At 40.4% G+C, this 24,957-nt stretch overlaps 1 protein-coding gene across 5 annotated transcripts in view; it reads right to left on the bottom strand.

Annotated features, from left to right (window-relative positions):
* The window catches only part of LOC132383406 (thyroid hormone receptor-associated protein 3-like), a 120,919-nt gene that overhangs the window by 16,266 nt on the left and 79,696 nt on the right, over positions 1 to 24,957 (bottom strand). For 3 of the 5 annotated variants that reach the window (XM_059954317.1, XM_059954313.1, XM_059954314.1), the window contains exons 4-6: positions 18,565 to 18,745; positions 3,290 to 4,285; positions 246 to 917 (exon numbers count right to left, since the gene is read on the bottom strand). In XM_059954317.1, the coding sequence (XP_059810300.1) occupies positions 246 to 917; positions 3,290 to 4,285; positions 18,565 to 18,701 (1,805 nt within the window). In that variant the 5' untranslated portion in view covers positions 18,702 to 18,745. Of the gene's footprint in view, positions 1 to 245; positions 918 to 3,289; positions 4,286 to 10,865; positions 11,086 to 18,564; positions 18,746 to 24,957 lie in introns of those variants that run through there. The other 2 variants (XM_059954315.1, XM_059954316.1) reach the window with 2 other exon arrangements.

The raw sequence follows: 24,957 nt of genomic DNA, 5'->3' as shown, positions 1-24,957 counted from the left end.
ATGCAGCAGATGCTGAATTCTTGGGTACATACAAGATTGACAATGGGAGATTTTTTTTTAGAGCACACAAGAGGACTGGTGATCAGGTAGCAAGGTGGAGATGATGCCAGTGACCAGATCAGCCACGATCTTAATGAATGATAGTCCAGTCTTAAAGGACGTATGATCTCCTCCAACCCTATTCCAGTTCTTAACACCACATATTCCCATGATGAAATAATTATGGAACACAAGCCAATTCTTACCCAATAACATCATCGCCAAACTGCAAGGAATCCATTTTCAGTGTCACCTCTGTAGGACGATGAGCTGCTTTGAGTATTGGCGGGCTCTCCTCCAGAGAAGTGACATCTTCCTGCTCTTTGGACTCAGAGCTCTTCCTTGGAGGAAGAGGACTATCTGCTCGGCCTGCCTTATATTTTGATGTTTTCACAGGTGATACCTCTCGGTATCTGTTCCCATCTGCTTTCTTTGTTTGAAAGCGGTCCTCTTTTTTAAATCTCTCGGGTATTGTTTCCTCATCCTCCACATTCTCCACCTCCCTAAACTTCTCCTTGGAGATGGCCATCTGCTTAAAGAAATTTACTTCTTCCCGTTTGCGTGGCCTATCATTCTCATCATCATCATCTTCCTCCTCCTCATCCTCCTCATCATACCTCTCCTGAGTTTTACTTGCGATTAATTTGCTCCTGTATTTGGGCTCATCCTCGTATCCATATTCCTTTTGGTTCTTGGATGGGTATTCTTTTGCATGTTCCTCCACTGCCTCTTCATCATAACTAAATTTGTGACGAATATCAGATTTCGAAAGTTTGTCAAACTCCTCTGAAACTCCGCCCTTGAACCGCTTTGGAGATTGGCTGCTACGGTTGCCTTTCTCTGGAATATTTTTCACATGGAATTCCGTTTTCACCACACTGCAAGCAGAAAGCCTTTCGTAAGAACTGGCCTGGACTCTTGCTTTCTTTTTCTAAATCTATTCCCTCCTGCTCCTTTTCTCTTCTATCCATCCTATCCTGCATTAACCTTTTAACATTCTATTCAGCTATAAACTATGGTTACAGGTGAAAAAATACAAACAAAAACAGAGAGAAAATAAATAAATTATACTATCTAGCTTCTTTCTTAAACAAAAGACTTTATAACATAGGACCACCTCAAAGGTTGGAGCAAGAGCTCAATTGGAGTTTCAATTTAGAGATTTTCCAAAAAGATGTTTACGTCAAGTGCTCACTCAAAATATGAGATAAACAGGTTGAAAAGAATGAGGAATATTATGTGCTGATCAAGTAATAACAACTTAGGGATTTAAAAAAGGAAGAAAGGGTAAGACAATGGCTTAGGAGAAAGTTTCATGTTTGAGCTAAACTAAAGAAACATGTTTTATCCTCATTTAATAAGATTCAGTAATAGACCCAACGAGGATTTAAAGGAAGATATCCTACCCAAGTTCTAGCTAGGTAATAATGCAAACAGATCAATAGTGCATGCTTTTCCTTTTGGTCGTTTATCATGTCACAATCCAGTAAGTAGGGAACAGTGCCTCGCTGGTCGTAAAGAGCCCACAGACAGGCTTCCACAGAAAGAAATAGGAGGAAGCTGAGAAGCAAAATCCACTGTTACACATAGCATTAGAGCAAGAACATTTCAGCAAGTAGCCAACTTTGAAAACATTTTACCCAAATATACAGCAATAGATTACTGAAAGAGCATTTCAGAATCAGTTTGACCAATAACAGTGACTCAAAGGTTTGTATTAGACAGGGTCTCTATATAACAGCCGTTTGTGATCTACTCTAGTCTGTATGAAATACCCCAAAATTGTTTTTAAAATGGATGTAGGGGAAGTACTCTGTATGTGGGAGTGTGCCCTTTAGCACACATTGCCACCTGCAAATGTGCCCTTAGTAAGTTGGACCCACACTTAAATAGATGCTACCATCTCTATTGGTATCGAGTTCCAACCACTCTGGAGAAGAAAAAACATTTCCCTCAAATTCTCTTTATAACTCCTTCCTCTCACCTTTATGGTCTCTTCTTTTTGATACCATGAGCAAGACTCTTAGTCTAATTCCCTATCCAAGCTTCTTATAATTTTTGATACTTCCAAAAGGGTATACAGGGCAGTTTGTTTCATGCTGAGATAAACTAATGCAGGCTATCAAACCTCTATCCTGAACTGGTCTTCTAATCCAGGTGATGTCTCGGTGAACCTCCTCTGACTCTCTCCAATGCAACTACATCTCTCCTGTAGTGTAGTGATCAGAATCCATTGACCTAATTGTAAAGTTGCAACATAATGTCCCAACTCTTACATTCCATGCCTCAACCAAGCATGTCACATGTCTCTTCACACCCAAGTGAACGAGCTGTGTTGCCACTTCCACAGAACTAGGGACTTGAATCTCAAGGTCACTGTTCACCAACATTTACTGTACGTCCAATCCCCGCTTTGTTTCCTAAAGTTTCACCTTCCATCCTTATTCTGCTGCAGCCTTAGACAATCTTTCTCACTATTTATAACCCCACCAACTTTCATGTCATCTGCATGTGTGTTATGGAGCCATGTACAAAAATTCTCATCCTTTATTTTTTGACCACCTCACATGTGAAGCTCAAATGCAAGCTGGTTTTATAGGTGTAATAACTGCTGGGAAAATGTGTCTCGAGTACCAGATGGAGAGTGATATGACCTTACACTACCAGACAGACCTCAAAACATTATTTTAAAATGAGATACATTTTATTCCAGGCCATTAAACAAGTCTGATTCTGGAATGCTCTTTACTTCACCAAACATCTAATTCTACAACATACCCAAAGTTTTAAACAAAAGGAGTACTGACTGTATTCATGGAAGAGAAAAAGAACAGTCCACATCAGAACAACTACCAGCCTTGCCAAGCAAGCTAGGTCACAAAGGATTAACACAATTAAAGCACATATTATAATTGAAAAGCTCTTCTTGCAGGATGATCTGACAACCACTTGACCAATCATACCTTTTCAAATATTAAAGTGTTAGCAAACCATTCTTCTGTGATCCACTGGAACACAGAACTGATGGACTACAATGCTACTGCTAAATTTGTTAACTTGTTATTAGCTGGTTCTTCCAGTGCCTATGCCCAAGAAGATATTTCAACATATCAATGAATGCTAAAAATGACTCACTAAAAAGACTCACTATTGTAAAATGCAATTTACTTTCCACTTGTATCTAGTCTAGTATTTTCAAACACTTTCATATGCTGGCTAATTTAAAGATAATCAAGAACTTAATACTGACCTTTTTGGAACATACCTCTTTAGATATGAAGGGATAGTTGGGGCCGGCTGTTCCACAAATAAGCCAGTCATTCCTGATCTTGCTTCCTCTTTCTGTGCATTGCCCTGTGCAAGACTCGTCAGTGGCGGACTCCTCTGAGGAGGGCTGTGATTGCCCGACGTTTGACGCGGCAGGCTACGAACTGAAGAACTGAGTGATGGCGGGCTCTGGTGAGACGTATTCGCCCTGGTTGGGCTGCGGCCCTGGGGGCTCATCTGTGAGGGGCTCCCAGGTGGTGAAGTATGGCGGGCCACGCTCGACTGCGGAGGGCTCTGCTGGCTTGGGCTGGAATGCAAAGGTGAACTGGTCTTCAGCACCACAGTAGAGCGTGGGGCAGGGCTAGGGTGCTTGGGACTGGCATCATAGGCAGTCAGGCCTTTCCATGAATCACCACGTTTGGGGGCCGGACCAGTGGCTGCCTCAGAGCTACCGTTCCCAGTCTGGCCATCCTCAGGGGACCGCTTCTGCTGCTCTTCAGACTCCTGGGCAGGCAACTGGGAGGCAGCCGCCTCCTTCTGAGATGACTTATTTTTCTTGCTCCGCCGTTTAGGGGAGGCAGAGCGACTGCGGTGAGGAGAGGAGCGAGATCTGGACGAGGATGACCTGCGAGACCTGCTGGACGATGACTTATCGGTGTACCTGGAGCGGCTCCTGGACCTCGGCGACACGGACCTCCGCTTGGGTGACCGAGAGCGGGACCGGCCTCGCCGAGGGCTGTAAGTTGACCGGTAGTTGTGCCAGTTGGGCCGATAGTTACCGTAATGGTTGTAGTTTCCGTAGTTGCCGTAGCCACCACGGTTGTTCCAGTTGCCCCTGGGGTAGTAGCCTCGTCCTCGACGCTGAATGAAGGGTCGCCTGTAACCTCGATGTGCACGAAACTCCCGAGGCTGGTACTCACGCTGATAATTCCTCTCTCGGTTATGTGTCGGAGAATACGACCTGGAACGAGACCTAGGGCTGCAGAAGCAAAAACAGAAATATACAGAAAATGTTAACGTATGGTGTGAATTAAATCTGTTTCTTTTTAATTCTCTGGTGGCTGATGCAATAACTATTGAAAGGCAGGAAGTACAGAAGCCACCAGGTTCAACAGCTGGGAATGACAGATCAGCAAATAATCAAGTAACAGCTACTTTTCTACAACCATCAAGTTCCTGAACTGACCTATTCAACCTAATCTTACCTATATCTCTTGCACTCAAACTGTTTCTTTTCTTGCAGTAATGTCATGTTTTGGCCATTTTTTAAGAATAATTTAATGATTTTATAAGGTGTGTTGTCTGTATCTATGGGCCTTTGTTATTGCTGTAGTTTTTTCCACTGCACCTGTACCTCACCATACTTGTGCACATAACAATGAATCTGACTTGACTTGTACCTGTAGTATGATGATTTATCTCAAAGAGGCAAGAGAACGCAGATGCTGGGATGCGTAGCAATAACAAACAGCTGAAGAGACTTAGTGAGGCATTATCATGGAGGCAGAGACGGTCAACGTTTCAGGTCAAGACCCTGATATAGGGTCTCACCCCAAACGTTGACCCCATTCTTTGCCTCCATTGATGGTGCCTGGCCCAACACGTTCCTCCAACAGTTTGCCTTTAGCTAATCATTCACCAAGATATTTCAGAGTACTAAAACTTTTCATACCAAGGAGAACATGTCACCAAAAGATTATTAAAAGAATGGTTTAAAACAAAGGCATTCAGGACAGAATTCTAGAAATTAGGCCCAGATATCTGAGGGTCTGGCTGACAATGGGGAGGGGGGCATGGGAAAAGGAGTTCAGAGGAAGCTGAATTGGAGAATTACAGCATCAGAAGGAAGTACATATAGAGGAGGCTGCAGACATAACTTGAAGATTTTGATCTCCCCTCCCTTTCAGTAATAATAATTCAATTGCCTAGACACTAAGTGAAATATTTCAGTACTCATTTCCACTGATCATTCCCTTGTTTTTTTCTCCCTTCACTATAAGATTAAAGACTCCATGTGGGTGGGGTGTGAAATTACTGTAACACAAAGGGTGCATGGAAGTTCTTGGGTGTTTTTGTCAGCAAAATAGGGTAAATATACTCTGCCAGTGGGACACTTATGCAAACTGCTACACTGCCTTTGCATGAGTCTCCAGCAGGGGTCACTTGACAGCAATATATGCTTGTTGATGTTTCACGCCAGAGGTCAGGGACATGGAGCTGAACTGAAGCAGCTCAGAGCTAGGCAGCAGTCAGAGGCAAAGGTCTGTCATCTAGAAATCTATAGGGCTGATGATGATTAATGCCAGACTTTTCAAATAATTCTCAAAGTAAGAGAAACTAATCACACTACAGTCATCACACTATTGCTGATAGAGCACTGAACCACAATGTCACTAATCAGCCTAGATAACATACTGCTCCTAATAACACATCAGTTTTATTGAAATTTTGCAAAATATCATGAAGTCTCATTTCTAATAAGGCTCCATAGTACTGCGCAAAATTAATAAGTTTTTAGGTGAACAAATCAGTATCAGCTTCTCAGATGAGATTCATACTCCATGTGAAAAAAGAATTGAAATGGCACTAATATTTTTTTCTACTTCTAAGTGATAGTTTATAGGCTGAGATCAGTACAGTGTAGAGTGAGCAGGATAATTGGGAGAAGATCAAAGTCACAGTTTCTCTGTCTGCAAAGTGGAGCCATGGATCTTGTCGTAAAACATCCATGGAACTGCAGGATTGTACTCATCTCTACAGCATTTCAGATGCCACACCCTTCATGTCAACCAGACAGCTTCACCCCAGTTTGGCAAAAACTATTTCTCTGCCACAGAACTCCTTGTATGTTCATTTATCGCCACCGGCAGAAATATGCATTCATTCACCACAGAAGTTTGGCATAACTGACATGGCGCAGTAAAGGCACCAGATCCTGACCAAGAGAGGTGTCTGCATGGAGTATGCAAGTAGGTCTCCTCTAGCTGGCCCATTTCACATTTCCTCCAAGTGCCAAAGACATGCAAAAGGCCCCTGTCAATCAGCACTAGTGTGTTGCCAAGTGACAACTCATTGGGGGTGGGGGGGAAGAGGGGAGAGGAAATCTGAAGATAATCTATCCTGTCTTTTTCTACTTTACACCCGTGAGAGAGACTGAGGAGCAGGTTAGATTCCTGAGGGCAGAGGGAGGAGCAGAGCTTGTCAGAATAGGGACAGGAGTGAGGTGACTGGGGCAAAGATGGTGAGTGGGCATCATCAGATGGAGAGCAGCAGCTGGGAATGATAGATCAGCAAGTAATCAAGACGGGGTTAGACAAAAACCTATCAGGCGGAATGAGCAAAATTTTTTTTCCCCATTAACTGTAAACCTGTAAATACTGTGAATTATTGTTTGTCATTATCAGAAATATCAGTAAGCGCAAATAAAAGACATACCCTGTAAAACATCCACTATTTTGGAAGCCGTAATGTAGGCTTTGAAAGCAAAGTAAATGTAATAGTTCTCTTATAACTAAATCTCAACAGTGATTTTTTACTGCAGTACCAGCTCAGATTTGCTTCAAGAAACAACTGAATATTTATAACAGCCTGTTATAAATATTTGGATGGATTTCATTTGCAGAAATTAAATTTAATAGTGTATTTAATGAGACTATCAGATGCTTAGTCATGTGTATCCTTCCAAAACTTCCTCTAAATGTACAGGAAACACATAATATTAATTTTGTCAGTGAGTCATTTCCTCACCCAGCAGGGCTGAGGAATTAGAACCATAGAACACTACAGCACAGAAAACAAGCCATTCGGCCCTTCTAGTCTATGCTGAAACTTTATTCCTTTAGTCCCCTGACCTGCACCCAGTCCATAACCCTCTAGACCTCTCCCATCCATGTATCTACCCAATTTAATAGAACCATAGAAATTCCGGGTTGGGTGGCTTTTAAATGTGACAGCCAAAATTAAAGTCCTGATACATGGTCTCAACCTGAAAAGTCAACAGTCGACTTTCCCCTACAGATGCTGCTCAATCTGCCGAGTTCTTCCAGCTACTTTTTGCTGCATCAATTTAAAACAGGCATCTTACAGGACTGTGAATTAACATATTGCTTGTCTTAATTATACTCCTCTTGGTCCATTCAGACTAGTGAAGCACTAGCCAGAAAGTCAGAAAGTACTAGCCAGAAAGTCAGAAAGTACTAGCCAGAAAGTCCTAGAATACTCAGCAGGTAAAGCCACATCTGTGGGAAGAGAAAGAGAGGTCAAATGGAGCTGGAAAAGAGAGCCTGAATATGCCCAATTGAGATGCCTGGTGCCATGGACAGAAATGGTAGTGTAGTGGTTAGTGTAACACTATTCTGGCGCCAGCGACCCAGGTTCAAACTCGGTGCTGTCTGTAAGCAGGTCATATGTTCTTCCCATGACCATGTGCGTGGGTGTCCTTTGGGTACTCCAATTCCTCCCACATTCCAAGTTAGTACATTAATTTGCTGTAACTTGGGCCAGAAGGGTCTGTTACCATGCTTATTGTCGAAACAAAGTAGACAAAAGTTCATTAAGTTGCAAGGAGGGTGGAGAGGAGAGGCAGCTTTAATACTATCAAACCAGGATGACCGGTAAGCTGTTTTCAAGATTATCTGATTGATGAGTCGATGCCAGCAGGTGGAGCACAAGACATAGACAAAAGACTTCAATTTAAGAAATGTAAAGCAGGAAGACAGACTTAAGACGTCAGGTTGCACATCTTCCACTCCAGGGGAAAGAAGGTGGTAAACAAACAAAACACAAGCAAAGCAATAGAGCTGCTACATAGGAAGTTATGTTTCAATTCAGGAGCTTCAGGATTTATACATGCTGCTCTTGTCTGCAAACAGCAGGTATTAAAGAAAAACTGTCCGAGAATACAACCGTATACAAATAATACAACAGCTTTAAGAAGATTATAATGCATAATCTTGGCCTACAGAAAACCTTGGAACAATAAAAGAATCCTGAACTGGTCAGCAGCACTTTTCCAAGCAAAGGACTATGTAACACTGGAAATCTATATCCCTAGAAACTTGTGGGCCTCAACACAGATAACAATGGAAACTGCGCAAAATGGAAGAAACAGGTGAAAGAGAATGTGGTACAGACAGTCAATGTCTAACTCAACAGTGGAATAGGCCACAAAGTTGAATAGCTCACTCATGTTTCAATAGTCAAATGAATGACTCCATTGTCTGTTAAAAAGGTAGGATTTACCCTTTGATCCCCTTTTGTGTTACAATATGCTTGCTGGGTGATACAGGCCTTGATAAGTGGACTAGCAGATTGATAGATGCTAGTGTCACTGAGTGGTGTGACAACTGGATGTGCCTCAGCCATCGCCTATTGCTCAAAAGTTCTCATCCAAAAAAATAAATTCAATGGTTCAGTTAAAAAAACATTACTTGAGGAACAAGTAGTTTCTTCAAAGGTATGGCTAAATTGTACATCAAAACTGAAGTTCAAATTTATTATTCAAGTACGTATGCTACCCTGAAATTAATTTTATTGCAGGCATTTACAGAAAGAGAAATACAACACAATCTATGAAAACCACACATAAACTGCGATTAATAATCAATTAGCAAAAGACAAACTGTGCAAATAAAAATAAATTATACTGAGGACAAGAGTTGTAAAAGAGTTCTTGAAAAAGAGTCTGTGGTCCGTAGAATCAGTGCAGAGTCGTGGTGAGTGAAGTTATACATGCCAGTCCAGTAACCTGATGTTTGTAGGGGCACAATCATTGCTGAACCTGGTGGGGTCTTTCTTGTGGTAGCACTCCATGTAAATGTACTCAGAAAGGTGGAGCGGGTTTTGCCTACCACAAACTGGGCTGTATCCACCACCTTCTGTAACCAAACATACCCGTACAATTTGTGTTTCAAATTTTTGACCACTGCTGAGTTAACTGACGCACTTCTTCTAACTAATTTTAAATTGGCTTTATTGGCCCCAATTAGAGGGTAAAAATATCAAGGTTATCAAACTAATGACCATTGCCCAGAAATTCTAACTTTAATATTAAAAATTCCATATAAATATGAACAGTAATAGAATGGTTGTGGATCTGTAAGGGGCCTGGATAAAGGATCTAGAAACAAATTTATTTGCCACTATGACAGCTGCTGAATCCATATTTGATTCATTAAATCTACAATAACAACTGTAAACCACTGGTCTGCTACAAGGACGACCATCTGGTTCATTAATGGCCTTTGGCGAAGGAAATCCAATGTTCTTATCTGCTCTAGACTACAGATAACCTCATTAATATGGTTGATACTCAACTGCATTCAATACTAGCCAGGGGAAGAGTAATAAATTATGATGTATCTCACGAGGCTATATACAGAAAAGGAACCTAAAATCAGGCAGTGAAAAAGCAGGATTCTCTCACAACAAATCAATAATACTACCAGGTGACGAAAGCCCAAGGGACGTTCCCAGTGCCCTCAAGAAAGAAAGAAAACAACAGTAGAAACCCTATAGTGTAAACATGAACAACTAACGACCTGAGAGCTTTAAAAACCCACTTGTCCAATAGACTCCTTACTATACAACAGCTGATGTACATCATTTGAATTTGGGACTGTTTCCAAACACTTCCCCAAATCCATCAAGTATCAATCTGATTCCAAGTATTCCATTGCCCCACCACTACGCTGATGCTCTGATCTGTGGTAATATGATTGATCAGAAGTCAGAGGGGCAGATATAGTGAGAGTTGCCTAAAACATTCTTATGTTTTAAAGCTCAGGGTTACAGTCGTGACAACTCACAAAGTCTTCAGGGACAACTCCCGCTTAGAATAATTCTGAGACAATGAGTCAGCCACTAGGTGTCATAACAGTAATCAGTAGAAAAGATATTATGGGGGGAGGGAAAACCTTTGGCCATAAAGCATTTTCCTATTTATACCTCCCCCCACTGTTAATTACCTTTCAGTCAGTGTTGTAAAGATCAGTTTGGGAACCCAGCAGACATCTTCGAACTCTAAATACAGAGCCTCAAGGTTCGACTTCACCAATTTAGACAAGCAGCACAGATACACACAAAATTGTAGTTTGCACAGTTAATCGAAAACACTCCCTTTTCCTTTCCCCACCAACTTCACCGTCCCTCCCACTGCAGCCCCTGAAGAATGAACTGAATCAAAGAACATCAAAGCTGTGCAAACTCCCAATCACCTGTAGCTCAGAAAACTTAGTGACTTTGCAAAACAAATTTTTGATCAATTCAGTGACTTTCGCTACCTTTATTAGAACTGTTTTTTAAAAATGTGAATAGTAAGGGATTCTTATTTCTGAAAGCTCTTCCAGTGTTGTGCCTCATCAGGTCGCAAGTACAAAAGCAAATGCATTTCAAAATCTGGCACAACGCGCACAACACAGGAACTATGGTAACAGCTGGATTAACCGTTCTGCAAGCCTGTCCCCCAAGATAACAGTGAGAAAAAAAATCTCTTCAGCTAAATAAATTACTTTAAAAATCAATAAAACAGGCTGAGAACTTAAAAGACTTGCAGTACTTACCCAGCAAAGCTTTTCATCGAGAGGAATGTGTGGCCCAGTGAGCAGCCACATTGCGAGGAATGACTGCTACAGCCTGCCTGTTAAACCCATTTTAACAGTATCAAGTGAACAGTTCACCTCGACTCTTTAACTCTCACAGGAAGAGGCCGGCTGGTTGGGACACAAGCCAGCCAGGGCCTGAGATTTTTTGAAAGTTTCTGGCAACAGTTCTGCCAACAAGAATTAAAGAGTGGATCAGCTCCCTCGTGTTTTCATTTTACTGAGGGAAAAGCTGGTTTCAGTTAGTTCATAAGCACAAGTTCAGGCAGTACACACAGTGACCAGAAGCTGGCGACTGGGTTCATTTCAAACTGCTTCTAGCTGGATTCTAATTGATCTGGATGCCTCAAAATGCAAGAACATGAATCCTTTAAAGCATATCAAGAGAAAATGCCATTTATTACTGCAGTAAGCCTTGGACAGCAATATGGACTGTGGCTCAAATGTTAACAAATATAATTCTGAGTTCAAGTCCCACTCCATAAACTTGAGTACATAATTTATGAACCAGATTGCGCAGTTTCCAGCTAGCACCAGCCCTGTGGCCACATCAATCTTTCGGACCATGCTAAATCTGCCAGCCTATGATGTAAAGCTGACAGACCAGACACGACGATATCAAGGAGCTCTTCTGCTCTGCAATTTATAGAACTCCTCCTGGCTCACCATTAAATTCACAACTAAAAATGATACACACGTAGCCAACTTCCAGTGAGCTCATGTCTTCTGTGCTTTAGGAAACATGCCGAAGTCTGCAATACCACACAGTTCACACTGCAGCAAGCTGGAGTTCTCTTAACAAACCATAAGCCAGCATCTATGTTTTCCAGTTCACTCTACTGCAGGACGTTGCAGTTTTGGATAGTACTTTCCCAATGAGTTGTTAAACTTCAGTCACTCAAGATCATGTTATCAATCATGCAGCACTATTTCAATGAACAGCAATGTAATGATCTAAGTGAGGGATATGACCCGAGTTAGTTCACATTACTTTATTGGATTTTGTGAATAAAACACGCAAGAGTCGTTTTATGTGCTTAATAAATGCTGCAGCCCTTCCATTACAAACAAACCAAAAGCAGTTGCCTTACACCGATGCCGTTACATTAAACACAGTCTCTTAAAATGAAAGGAGTCTATGAATTACGTAGAAAAGTTTCTATTATGAACAATGTGTGTCATCTGTCAGCTGTTACATTAGCCTGGAACATAATCTTATATCAGCGAAAGTACACAGTGGAAACCAATATCTTTTGACTAAAGTGACAGCATTTTCTAAGCACAACTGGTAACAGCCACCAAACTACACTGTGTGCTAACCACAGTGTACCCAGTATCACCTCAATTGAAAAAGTCTCTACTCATTTGAAAGACACCATGTGAATGTCTGCCAGTTCGAGTGAGTATATGTTGCAGAACTGGTGATAGGATAGAAGTGAAGGGTGGGAACTTGGCTAGAGGCTTATTCAACTATTGAAAACCGAAGTGTTCAAACTGAAAATAAAGGCCTCTGAGCTAGTAGAAGGCAGACTTTTTAAGATGTAGAACAGGTGATGGAGAGTATACAGTAGCTGAAGTGCCTCTTAAGATGCAGGATGATGCCATGGTTACATAGCGTAAACTTGTTTAAAATAAATGTGGTAATGTCTCCTAAAATAGCAGGCAGCAGAATTGCATGAGGGTGCAGTATTAAATCAACTGAATACAAGCTCAAAACTACCAGTCCTTTAAAGAGCAAGTCTAGTTTAAAAATACAGAAATAAAATCCTGGGCCTGTAAACTGACAAGAACATTTCTTATTGCTGTAAACCCCACTCCCTCTGGAAGATGTATGAATGTCCTGCAGAGAAGGAAAGTTGTTGTCTTTATGTGAGGAGGTCTGGTCTAGGTGCAACCACAAGCCCACACACAAACTGGACCAGGAAGTCGCTCGGTTAGACTGAACTGTTTGGGGTTCAAAATAACGACTTACTACCAAGCGCTCAGAGAATCTAGGACATGGCAATGCAGCCCGCACAAAATCATGATTATTTTTAGTGGAAAGAAAAGGATATCTAATGAAGCAAATGTAAAATTCTGATGGAATAGCAAAATTCCTCTTGTTATATTTTAATGTTATGTTGTAAGATGCCTGGTTAAATAATTAGGATTTACAAAGAAATAACTGTAAGTATTCCAACTTGCCAACGTGCATCTCTGGGCCCAAACTCAAGGTGCTTTCGATGTTGCTGACTGGTTCAGAGAGACTCCAGATACATAGCTTTCGGTTCTTCACATGCCACCATGCCACTGAGCTTTCAAGTACTGGAGCACAATCAAAGGGTTGTCCATCTGCAATCTCGGCAGTGAAAATGAAATCTGACGAGTTGTGGGGGAACTGTACAAATTCAGGACCCCTGCCCATGCTGCCAGCTCAGAACAATTATAAACATCAAATTGGCTTGAATTTTAGGCCTGTGCTTACTGGCCATCTTGAAGCTTCTTTCAGCTGAGCACATCCTGCAGAGTAGTTGCCAGGAGATTCTGGGTTCAATTGTATTCCTCTAACATCCCCAGAAAAACAGTGAACAGATAGAATTTGCCCTCCACTTTCTACATTGTTAACCTCTGCCTAGAAATGAAGGAAAAACAATTGACAATTTCCCAAATTTGTTCCAATGAGATCATGGCTACACAGCTCCGCTACCTGACCCAAGCCTAAAGTGATCAGACTGAATTTGTTAAGTCTGAGATATGTTCCAGACCATTATCTTATCTGGGTCAAATTACATGCTTAATGTTACAGGCATGTACATTCCTTTTCAAAAATCATTATTTCTCAGGTTGTGTTGGATAAGAAAAAAAACTAATGGGTCATGTTGGCTTTAATTCTATACCCTGGCAGACTTCCAGATGTCTGATTTATACTCGATGTACCCCTTTCCTTTATAAGTCCTGCCAACTTATGCAACTGCCCATTATTCTGCTCTCTGCCTCTCACCAGAGGTGAGTTTTCTAAACAGTTTTCTAAACAGGTCAACAAATTGCTTTCTTTCCCATCAATTTTTAGTTTCTGCCTTTAGCCCTAAACTTTCAAATGCTCTTTCTCACTTTTCTATGGCATCTTAAAATTAGCTAATCCATTATCCACCCAAATTTGCCCAGGTCAAACCCATAAGTCTCAAAATTTCCCATTCATACAAACTACTAAATTGTCTTTCATAGTGAATGGCTTCCATCTGCATTGCTTATAATGCTGAATATCTGTGACATTCGAAAATATGGCCATCTGCCTCGCTTTTATATCAAATCATGTATAAAAATGGCAACGGCTGCAATCCCGAAAGATCTTGTTGAGCAACTGCTAGACACAACCTGCCAACTGGAGCATCCGTCTATAATCCCTACTTTTCTACAATGTCAGTTTTATAGCCAAGGCAATAAATTGTTTTTATTTCCATGAATTTCAAATATAGGTAAGTCTCGGAATTCACGATAGTGCTTCTGGAAGTATATACAAGTAGACTTCCCACTGTTCTATTATTTTTAGTCACCTCTTCAATCAGCTTGTCATACATGATACACCCAACACAAATCCACATTAGCTCTCTCTGAAACTGAAAAGTTTTGGAACATCAGTCACTAATTGTATAGCCTGAAATTATATTAACCAGAAACAGATGTGTTTCCCTCTCTTAAATGGAGGAACAAAATATAATGGAATGGATCTCAATTAAGGTAACTTCAGAAGTGAACAATTAGGGCATCTGGAGTGTTATAACCATCTTTCATTAGTCATAGAATGAAAACTATAAGGTCATGGTGGCACATGATTCTTTAATGCTCTGTTTTCTTTACTATTTACTCAGATCCTGCTAATCTTGGTGTATATTAGTTTTCTTTGGCAACAATCACACCATCTCCTATTGTAAATTCTGATGCAAAACATGTAATTTGCCTGCCGATTTTTATTTTCATTAATAGGTTTGCCTTTATCCATAAAGAGCCAATTTTAGCTATAATTTAATAGCAAAGCATTTGAACTGATTTTAATGTCTTTAGCGAGCTTACTTTGACCCTCCTTTCTACCAGCTATTACAGTTTATTTAATCAGCTTTGGCACATCTCCCAGTTACCAGGATCTTTGCAAGTCTTCCTCTTTTTAAAAAAAAACATCCTTTCTTATGTTTTCTGTTACTGCCTTGGTTACAGATTTTCCTTAGATGATATAAACTCACTTTATAACATAGCAAACTATTATTTTGTTTGAACATTTACTATTGCTCTGTTTTGGTTTTACCCTTAGCATCTTGTTGAAGAAAGACATTTCCAAATCTACAAACACCATTTCCAGAAAAGAACTCCACATTAAGCAGGCTAATTGGTAGCAGGTGAGGTATCATGACTGGGTATAAAAGTAGCGTCCATCAAAGGCTCAGTCTTGCAAGCAAGGATGGGTCGTGGCTCACCCCTTTGTGCCAAAATTCGTGAGAATTATTAGTCAGTTAGTCAGTTCAAAAGGAACATTTCTCAATGCAAGACTGCAGAGAATTTAGGTCGTTCAACATCTACAGTACGTAATATTGTGAAAAGATTCAGAGAATTCAGAGACATCTCAGTGCGTAAAGGGCAAGGTTGGAAATCACTGTTAAATGCGCGTGATCTTTGAGCCCTCAGGCAGCACTGCCTAAGAAACTGTCATGCTACTGTGACAATTATAGCCACCTGGGCTCGAGAGTACTTCAGAAAATCATTGTTACTTAACACAGTCTGTTGCTGCATCCAGAAATGCAACTTGAAACTGTATTACACAAGGAGGAAGCCATACATCAACTCTATGCAAAAACGCCGGCGAGTTCTCTGGGCCCGAGCTCATCTCAGATGGACCGAAAGACTGTGGAACCGTGTGCTGTGGTCAAATGAGTCCACATTTCAGCTAGTTTTCGGAAAAAACAGGCGTCAAGTTCTCCGTGCCAAAGACGAAAACGACCCTTCTGAACGTTATCAGCAAAGGGGGCAAAAGCCAGCATCTGTGATGGTATGGGGGTGCTTCAATGCCTATGGTATGGGTGAGTTGCATGTATGTGAAGGTACCATTAACTCTGAGGCGTATATTAGGATTTTAGAGAGACATATGTTGCCATCAAGGCGACGTCTCTTTCCGGGACGTCCACGCTTATTTCAGCAGAACAATGCCAGACCACATGCTGCACGGGCTACAACAGCGTGGCTCTGTAGACACAGAGTGTGTGTGCTTGACTGGCCTGCTGCCAGTCCAGATCTATCTCCCATTGAAAATGTACGGCGCATCGTGAAGAGGAGAATCAGACAACGGAGACCACAGACTGTTGAGCAGTTGAAGTCTTATATCAAGAAAGAATGGACAAAATTTCCAATTGCAAATCTACTACAATTAGTATCCTCAGTTCCAAAACAAATAAAAACCGTTAACAGAAAAGGTGATGTAACACAATGGTAAAAATGCCTCCGTCCCAGCTTTTGTTGAGTGTGTTGCAGCCATCAAATTCTAAATTTATGTATATTTATAAAATATAATTAAGTTGGTCAGTAAAACTATTGAAGATCTTTTCTTTGTACTTTTGTCAGTAAAATAAAGGTTCACGTGAATTAACATATCACAGATTTTCGTTTTTATTGCATTTTGGAAAATATCCCAACTTTTCTGGAAATGGGGTTTGTAGAATTTTAACTGTTTAATTTTAACTTGATTATATAATCATTTATATTCAGTTGTTCATACACCAAGTGGCTAAATCTGGCAATGTGATCTGCTCCATTTCTGTTATAAAAAGTGTTGTTGAAGAAAATTCTGAGCGCACATCATGATTTACTAGCCTTCTGAAATGTCCTAAACTGTTTATCTACATAAAATCCCCCGTTCCATTATAACTTTCCCCTCCTAAATTTTTATATATTTGTCATTAAACAATTCTGACACTTTGTTCAGCTGTTACCTTCAGGCTTATAGACAACTCTCAGCAGAATCTTAAACCTTTTCCTTTTCTTACATCTACCTATAAGGTCTGCATTGCCTGCTTATTGTGTTTTATATTCTGTTATCAACACAAATTCTTCATTAATGTTACTTTTTCCTCTGCCAGTTATACCATCTTTTTGGTGCATTGTTATCACCTGGTCTTTTGGGTTTGACAATTCTGTAGCCATATCATGGTTATAGCTTTTATTTAAAAAAAAACAAGCTGAATTTGTACCTGTATTGCAGTCAATTTGTGACTTCATCTGCTGGAAATTCATGGTCATGTACTCCCACAAAAGTAGGCCCTAACTTGACAGTCACTTTATTGCGCCATCCAATTTGATTAGTAGCTGTTGAATCCTGACTATAGAACTTCTGACAATCCAGACCTCAAAACTGAGGCATTTATTGCTCCCTTCTACACAACAAGCCCTGTCCATACTCTGTTGGAAAGGTCAAACATACCCTACCACCCAACTCCTGAGCCCAACAACATAATGCCCCGATTCTCAAGTTTAATACAACACCAAGGGTGCATTGAGTGCAGATCAAGCAATTATTTACCTACCTTGAAAAATGAAAAAACATATCAGCTCAAGAACAGTTATTTCAACCATACACCTCCATGAGTCCTCCCATAAACAACCGTAAACATTCATTTCATCCACCAGTGTATGGAGGTTGCAGTACCAACTACAAAATACACTGTGGTTACTCAGGGACAGCAACCCCCAAATCTACAACCTCTACCACTGCGAAGGATAAGAAAAGTTGGTGCAAAGGAACACACTCAGCCGCAGAGTCTCCTCCACCCTGTCCAGATCTGGAAATTTGTCACTTCTTCCCTGTTGCCTGGTCTAAATCCTGGAGCCCCCACCATGTCAACAGTATAAGTATTCTTCAGAAGGACTGCAACATTCTAGGTGGCTCACCAGTACCTTCTCAAGGGCAATTAGAAATGCACAATAAATTCTGGACAAGTAACACATACAGGGATTCAGATTTCCCCCTATCATTTTGTATTGCATTGTACTGCTGTTGCAAAGCTAACAAATTTCACGACATATGCTGGTGATCTTAAACCTGATTCTGATATTCTTCAACTTAGTAAATCCCCACAAGGAGCACTGAAATAAACAGTCACCTAATCTACTTCAATGCTGTTAGTAAGATAACTTCTGCGAAGCTCCGTGTTCTGTTTTGAACAATGCTACAGGACCTTTTAAATCAGGGGTTCCCAACCTGGGGTCCACGGACCTCCTGCTTAACGGTATTAGCCCATGGCATAAAAAAGTTTGGGAACCTCTGTTTTAAATGGACCAGGGTCAGTTTCTTAGTTTAGAGTCTCATCTGAAAGATGAAACAAGATAGCTTAACACTTCAAGAGGATCAATCTGGGTTTTGTGTCCAAATGTTTAAAATGCAAGATTCTCACAAGGACAGAAGTGTTAAATGAAAATCAAACACCTTATTATCACAGAGTAACATCAAACTTCTTAATGCCTATCCAATATCAAAGCTCAAAGTAAATTTATTATCACGTCAACATATACAGCCGAGACTCATTTTCTTGCAGGCATACTCAATAAATCCAAAACATAATAGGCCTAACAGAATCAATTAAAGACCACATGAGCATTCTAAAATCATCCTGAAATCAGAATAAAGATCTTCTGAACTCACCTGTACTTCCGCTTTCTAGAGTGAGACCGTGAGCGAGACCGCGAGCGAGACCTAGTAAATGATCGAGAGCGGGACCGAGAGCGGGACCTCGAGTGGGATGACTGCGACCTGGACTTGGAACCTGTTGCTTTCGACATTTTTCAGCTGTGGAAATGGCAGCAGTTTTCTTCTCCCTTTGAACCTAGCAATCAATAAGATACAATCACTTGAGAACTCATCTGAGAAAACAGTGCTTCACAAAATACAAATACATCACAAGAATGAGCAAGTAAAGGAAAACTGACAAATAGATAACATCTGCTGGCTGATGGGACTGGGCAGAATAGATGGACTAAAGTACCCATTTCTGTGCTGTAGAGTTCTAGGACTCTAAAATCCCAGAAAGAATATTCTACCAATGAGAACCGCACATTACGCTTGTACTTGAATAAATGCATTTTCAAAGAAGAGCATTGTGGTTATATTTTGATTGCACTGTTCTGTGGGAGAATAGCAACACACCTAAGCTCCTGCAGTACTTATTACCACTATGGTACTGTTTACTCGTGAGCTTTGTGAGAGCAATTAATTTCACTGCACCCTGGTGTGTATGATAATAAACTAATCTAATCTGCTGTCTCAAGGATTCCACCGGGAGCTGTACAGGTGACGGGAATGGGAAAACCGGCAATGGACTTGGTTTTTTCTGGAACTTGGCCAGAATGGGATTGAGCTGAAATGCAAGTTGAACTGGCCAGCATTGCCTCCACTTTTATTTGTTAAATCAGGGTTGTGTCTCCTACAAAGAGCTGAAGAAAGGGAATACAAAACAAGGTCCAAGCTTACTTCTAAGGAGTGTACTATACTCATCTTTTAATGACTAACATGCTGTTGATGACAATCCTAACACACAATACTGCTCTAATTGCCTGCGGTAGGTAGCGAGTTTCTGTACAGCAAGGTACACAGTAAAAAATTTAACTCCTGTCTGAGAAGTGACTTAGATCTGCTCCAATTTGCCTACTATCACAACAGCAGGTGCCACTTCAATGGCTCTTCACTGAACCCTAAAACATCTGGATAGTGAAGATGTATACATCAGGATGATCTTCATTGGCTACAGCTTGGCATTCAATACTATCACGCCCTCAATACTACCAATAAGCTTCAAGATCTAGACCTCAATACCTCCTTGTTCAACTATATCCTCAATTTTCTCACTTGCAAACACCAGTTCGGTTTTGCAACAACATCTCCTCCACAATCTCCATCAGCACACGTGCACAAATGCCCTTGAATGTAAAAGCCTACAAAAAGTAGTGGATACAGCTTAGTCTATCATGGGTAAAGCCCTCCCCACCATTGAGCAGATTAAATGGGGTGCTGTCACAGGAAAGCAGCATCCGATCGTCAAGGACCCTCACAATCCAAGTGATGCAATCTTCTCACTACTACAATCAGGAAGGAGCTACAGGAGCCTCAGGACTCACACCACCATGTTCAGGAAGCTACCACCCCTCAACCATCAGGCTCCTGAATCAGGTGATAACTTTACTCAATTTCACTCACTCCAATACTGAACTGTTCCCAGAACCTATATATTCACTTTCAAGGACTCATCTCAACTTCTCTATGTTTATTGCTTTTTTTTGTATTTACACAGTTTGTTGTCTTTTGCACAGTGGCTGTGTTATATGCAGTCTTTCACTGATTCTGTCATGCTGCTTTAGGGTGTGAAAGCCCCTAAGAAAACAATTCTTGGGGCTGTAGATAACAAAAGTTCAAAGGAAATTTTGACATTAGGAATAGCAGCTGCACTCTATCACTGTTTCTCCTCCACTTTAATTTCCACTGTGCATGCTGGGATAAACTGACTTCTAAAATAAGCTTCTCACAGAAAATCACTGTCGCAGCCAAGTACATACACTGCAGTGAGCCGGGTAACCCCCTGTGGATATATATTTCAAGCTGGCCTGTGTATGAGCATGGGATAGATAGGTCAACAGTGCTCAACACCCCCTGCAAATAACAAGCAAAAGCAAATACTAGGATTAAAAACAGAGAATACCGTAGAAACTCATGCTGGGTTGCATTTATGGAAAGAAAAATGAAGTTCACAGTTCAAGTTGAAGACCCTTCATCAAACTGGGCCATAATACATAATATTAACTTGGTTTCTTTTTCAACAGATACTGCCTGAGCATTTCCAGGATTTTATGATTTGATTTGGATTACTAGCACCTGCAGTTTGCTTTGGTTTCCAAATACAGGGAAGCCTCCAGGTTTGAAACAGTATGCTGGAAATACTATATTAACACTGGACAGGCTTGATAAATTTCTAGAAAACAAAATCTGAGGTGTAGGAAGCTGAATTGGAAGAAGGAAGACAACAGGAAAGTTTACAGTAAGCTTTAGTAGAATAAAGTAGCAGGCTCAGCAAAGAGAGCACTCTAAGCTTCTCGGGACAGATCAGCTATGATTAATTAGCAAGCTTTCATCATACTATTTTAGATGACAGAAACAACATGTGTCACCCTGCCAAGCTGGGCACCTATCCTATCACAGATGTTCCCTTTCCTCTCTTTCCACTGACTGCCTTTGCAACTTAATACTAACTTGCTTTCTCACTTTTCCAGTTCTGATGAGAGGTTACTGAGCATTGCCAGGGTTTTCAGTTGTTGAAAAAAAACGGTGGAGGAGAACTGTAGCATTAGACAATCTATCTCTGGGTCACAAGTTCAGTGAAGGTATTCTGCTAATTATTTTTCCAAATGTAATGGGGCAGTATTGTGAACAGCAAATACAAATGTACACATAAATCTCTCTCTTATTTGGTAATAGACTCTGAGGCCCAGAATAGTGGTAATAAAAGCAAGTATTTCATTAGCTCATCAGTTAGCTGAAGTTTTAACTGTTTTTTCTCACTTTCCAGCATTTGCAGTTATTTGATTCCCATTCATTTCCCAAGTTAAATAACAGAATGTAGATGGAGAGGTGTGGCCATTGTGTATGCGACATCTGTTAAACTCCCATTTGAGGGAGACAGCGTTGCACTGCCTCTTCCCAAGGTCCCTTCTGGTTCAGACAGAAATGGTTCACTGTGCCATTACAGGGAGCAATACTTGTAAGGATTCTTTTACGCAGTGTGCAAGGTTTGAAGAGTCACTGGCAATGAGGAGGAAATAGGACTGGTTAGATAACAGTTTCAAAGACAGACATAAGAAAGACAAATGATTGCTCACAGCGCTGCTGCATCATTCTTTAAAGAAAACACTGCTCTAACGGGTTTATCAAAGAATTTCCAATAATCCTCTAATTTCGCTACTCAGTGTACATTAATAGCATTTTTTGAAGTTTACTAAGGATCTTTGCTCCCTTATGTACAAATAATGCTGATTACACAATTTTAATGAACGGTAGTTAAAACAATTCTCATTATACTTTATAAACTGAAGCATGATCAAAAATTAGATGCGCTCAGCTAAAGATCTGCACAACTGTCAGTTATAAACTTATGACTAAAAATAGCTTGAGCCCACTCTCACAAAAAGTAATTTTATTTGTTACTAATTTAACAACTCTATATCATACTCTCTCTTTACCAGGTAAACTAAACCAATCTTTCTTTATTGAACTGTAGGACATTGATTTTTTTTCAGAAGAGAACAAATTAATACATCTGAAATAAAAAGGCATGAGTGATTTAAAAACCTTCACTATTTCCATAAACTCTAAATTTCTAATCTCCACCTATTAGATCATTTTAGGTTGCTATCACCCAATATGCACAAAAATGCATCTGAGTGCGCAGTTCAGAGCTTCAGGGTTATCTATAGGATGAAGGCAAAAGAAATTCTTACAGAGGAACACTTCGATTTTAAGAAAAAAAGAGCCTCAACAGCACAACTACTTGGAGCTATTTAATGCACATCATCTAAACAACGACAGGGTTCTTCCATTAAAATATGACAAGTGTTAGGAAGCACCACATATCATTCGCATATTTTCTTACATTTACAATGTCCATGACAGTGTTAATCAATACAAGATTTAACTACACAAAATGCTTCATATGGGAAGCTGCTCACTTTCTAAGCAGCCTAACTATAAGGACAGGATCTATGACATTAGGTCATTTAATATAAACCTTGGGAACCAAGACAAAAAAAAGGCCAAAACAAAAGCTAGCAGGCAGAAGTGGAAAGATTGTGGAATGGAAGAGAAAGGTGGACTAAAGGGCAAGAGAGGGAGAGACACAGGGGCAAAGAGAGAGAGGCAGAGACAGATTGGAAAAACCTCTGCTACCCAAGTTTAACACAGTTCACATTTTCTGATGTTCTTTTCAGTTACTATTTAGTACTGTTCACCTCTCTTCCCCTTCTACAATTTAAGCTGCACTTGTTTCCCGTTCCTATGAAAGGTCATTGACCTGAAAAAAATAGTTCTGTTTAGCCTCTGCACATGCTGCCTGACTGCTGAACGTCACTAGCAATTCCTGGTTTTATTCTGAATTTCCTGCATTTGTTTTTGCTCAAAGTGAAATGGTTTAATTAGTCTAATTTTCTCCAGTAACTCTCACCACTGAGCGGAGAGGTTAAAGGCAGAGTCAAAGACGTTTCACTAACACATTTCCTTTACTTCTGACAATGAAGACCTTAGTAACATGCGCAGTTTTCCACAACTCACCGTGGAAAGTTGCAGTCAAACTATTACTGTCCTTAACATTGTTCGTCAGGGTGCCTCAAACACTTCTCAAATAAATTCTTGCTACAATCATCTGCTTTACAAGAGGGGTAATCAACCCACACTATGCAAACAGCACAGATCTGTTTAGGGCTCGATGGTTGAGGGTTAAACTTGCCAAGGTCTCTGAACAGAAAGAGCTACAGCCATTGAGAGTGAGGGCTGTTCGCCACCTTTGCCACTGACAAAGCCTGTGAGGGAATCACACAGCTATGAGACAACTACAATGGATGGCTATGGAGCTTTCTCTGGAATGACGATGTGTCGAGTTGTTTTGACAGTACCTTGTATGACAATTCATTATAGCCATTTCTATGATTGCACAGCAACTCTGTTCTGGTTTCTGCCCCCTTCCTTCCCAGTCCTTTAGGATCTCAAGCCTGAAATATTGTCTGTTGATTTCCTTCCACAGATGCTGTCTGACCTGCTGAGTTCCTGCAGCATTGTGTGTGCACCACTCAAGATTTTGAGCATCAGCAGAATCTCATGTATTGACTAAATTGTTTTCTTTGTGAATACGTGGAGAAACATGAGGACCTGGGGGGAAATGACAGCTTTGATAGCTGCAAATAATACAAAACTTGACAATGCAATAGAGTAGCATGAAAATGAGGAAATTCAGGAGGACACAGAAATCTATAAAAGTATATTTTAATGGAAATAATACACTGCAGAATCAGTAGCACAAAGATGGAGTGGGATCTCGAGGCGCTATTTTGAGGAGACACTGCAGAGCAACATTTTTAGGATTTGAAAGTTAAATTTGAACTTAAAAAGCATAGCTGTCCAAAAATTGAGTCACACAGTACTACTGATTCAGTTGCAAAGGGAAAAATAAAACAAAATATTAGAAAAGGCCTTTGAATAGGAAGAGTTGTAGTTTATTCCTGAGTTCTGTACATCCAATGTGCACAAAGAGAACCCTCTTCTATCTAGGAGATGGCTAAGTTTAACAGCCTAATGATCACCCTCTGTGCCACAGTAATTGTCTAAAATTTTGATTAGGACACTGGAACAACATAAAAAACAGGAGCTCTGGTAGGACAGCTGGCCTCACAAACCATTTATTTAGATTATAACTGATCTAATCTCGGTTCCAATACCTTTCCTGTTCTCCTATACTATTGGGCTCCATTGTAGTTCCAGGTATCAATTTCTGTCTATTGTATATTCAATGAATTAATTCCAAAAATCTCTATAATAACAAATTTAAAGCATTGTGGCCTTCAGGAGAAATCCGTCTTCAGTTCCAACGGATATAGATGACCTCATTCTGAACTATTCCCTTATTTTAGCATAACCTATTGTGGAAATATAGTCCCACACCCACTCAGAACCCTAGAGATTTCAAAAATTCACCTATTCAACTTGCCTTCATTGATCATACCAGGAACCAAACCAGTGAACTGCCTTTGCACCACCTTCAACAGAAGCACATCCTTAAATATGAAGACAAACTACACAAGAGTACTCAATGCACAGTCTCACTTCACTAGTATCACTAGCTTCTTTGTTTGTGTACTCCATACCCTTGCAATAAAGGTCTATTGCCTACTAGCTTTCTCAATAACATGCTGCACATGCAAGCTTTTTTTCTTTTCATATACTAGGATTTACAGATCCCTTTGTACTGTAACATTTTGTAATCTTAGCCTCCAACTTTTTCCCCAT

This window comes from Hypanus sabinus, chromosome 30 (genome assembly GCF_030144855.1).
Source record: "Hypanus sabinus isolate sHypSab1 chromosome 30, sHypSab1.hap1, whole genome shotgun sequence".
NCBI classification, from domain to species: Eukaryota; Metazoa; Chordata; class Chondrichthyes; order Myliobatiformes; family Dasyatidae; genus Hypanus; species Hypanus sabinus.
The sequence above is the reverse complement of the archived record's forward strand: the minus strand, read 5'-3'. Positions and strand labels throughout refer to the sequence as shown.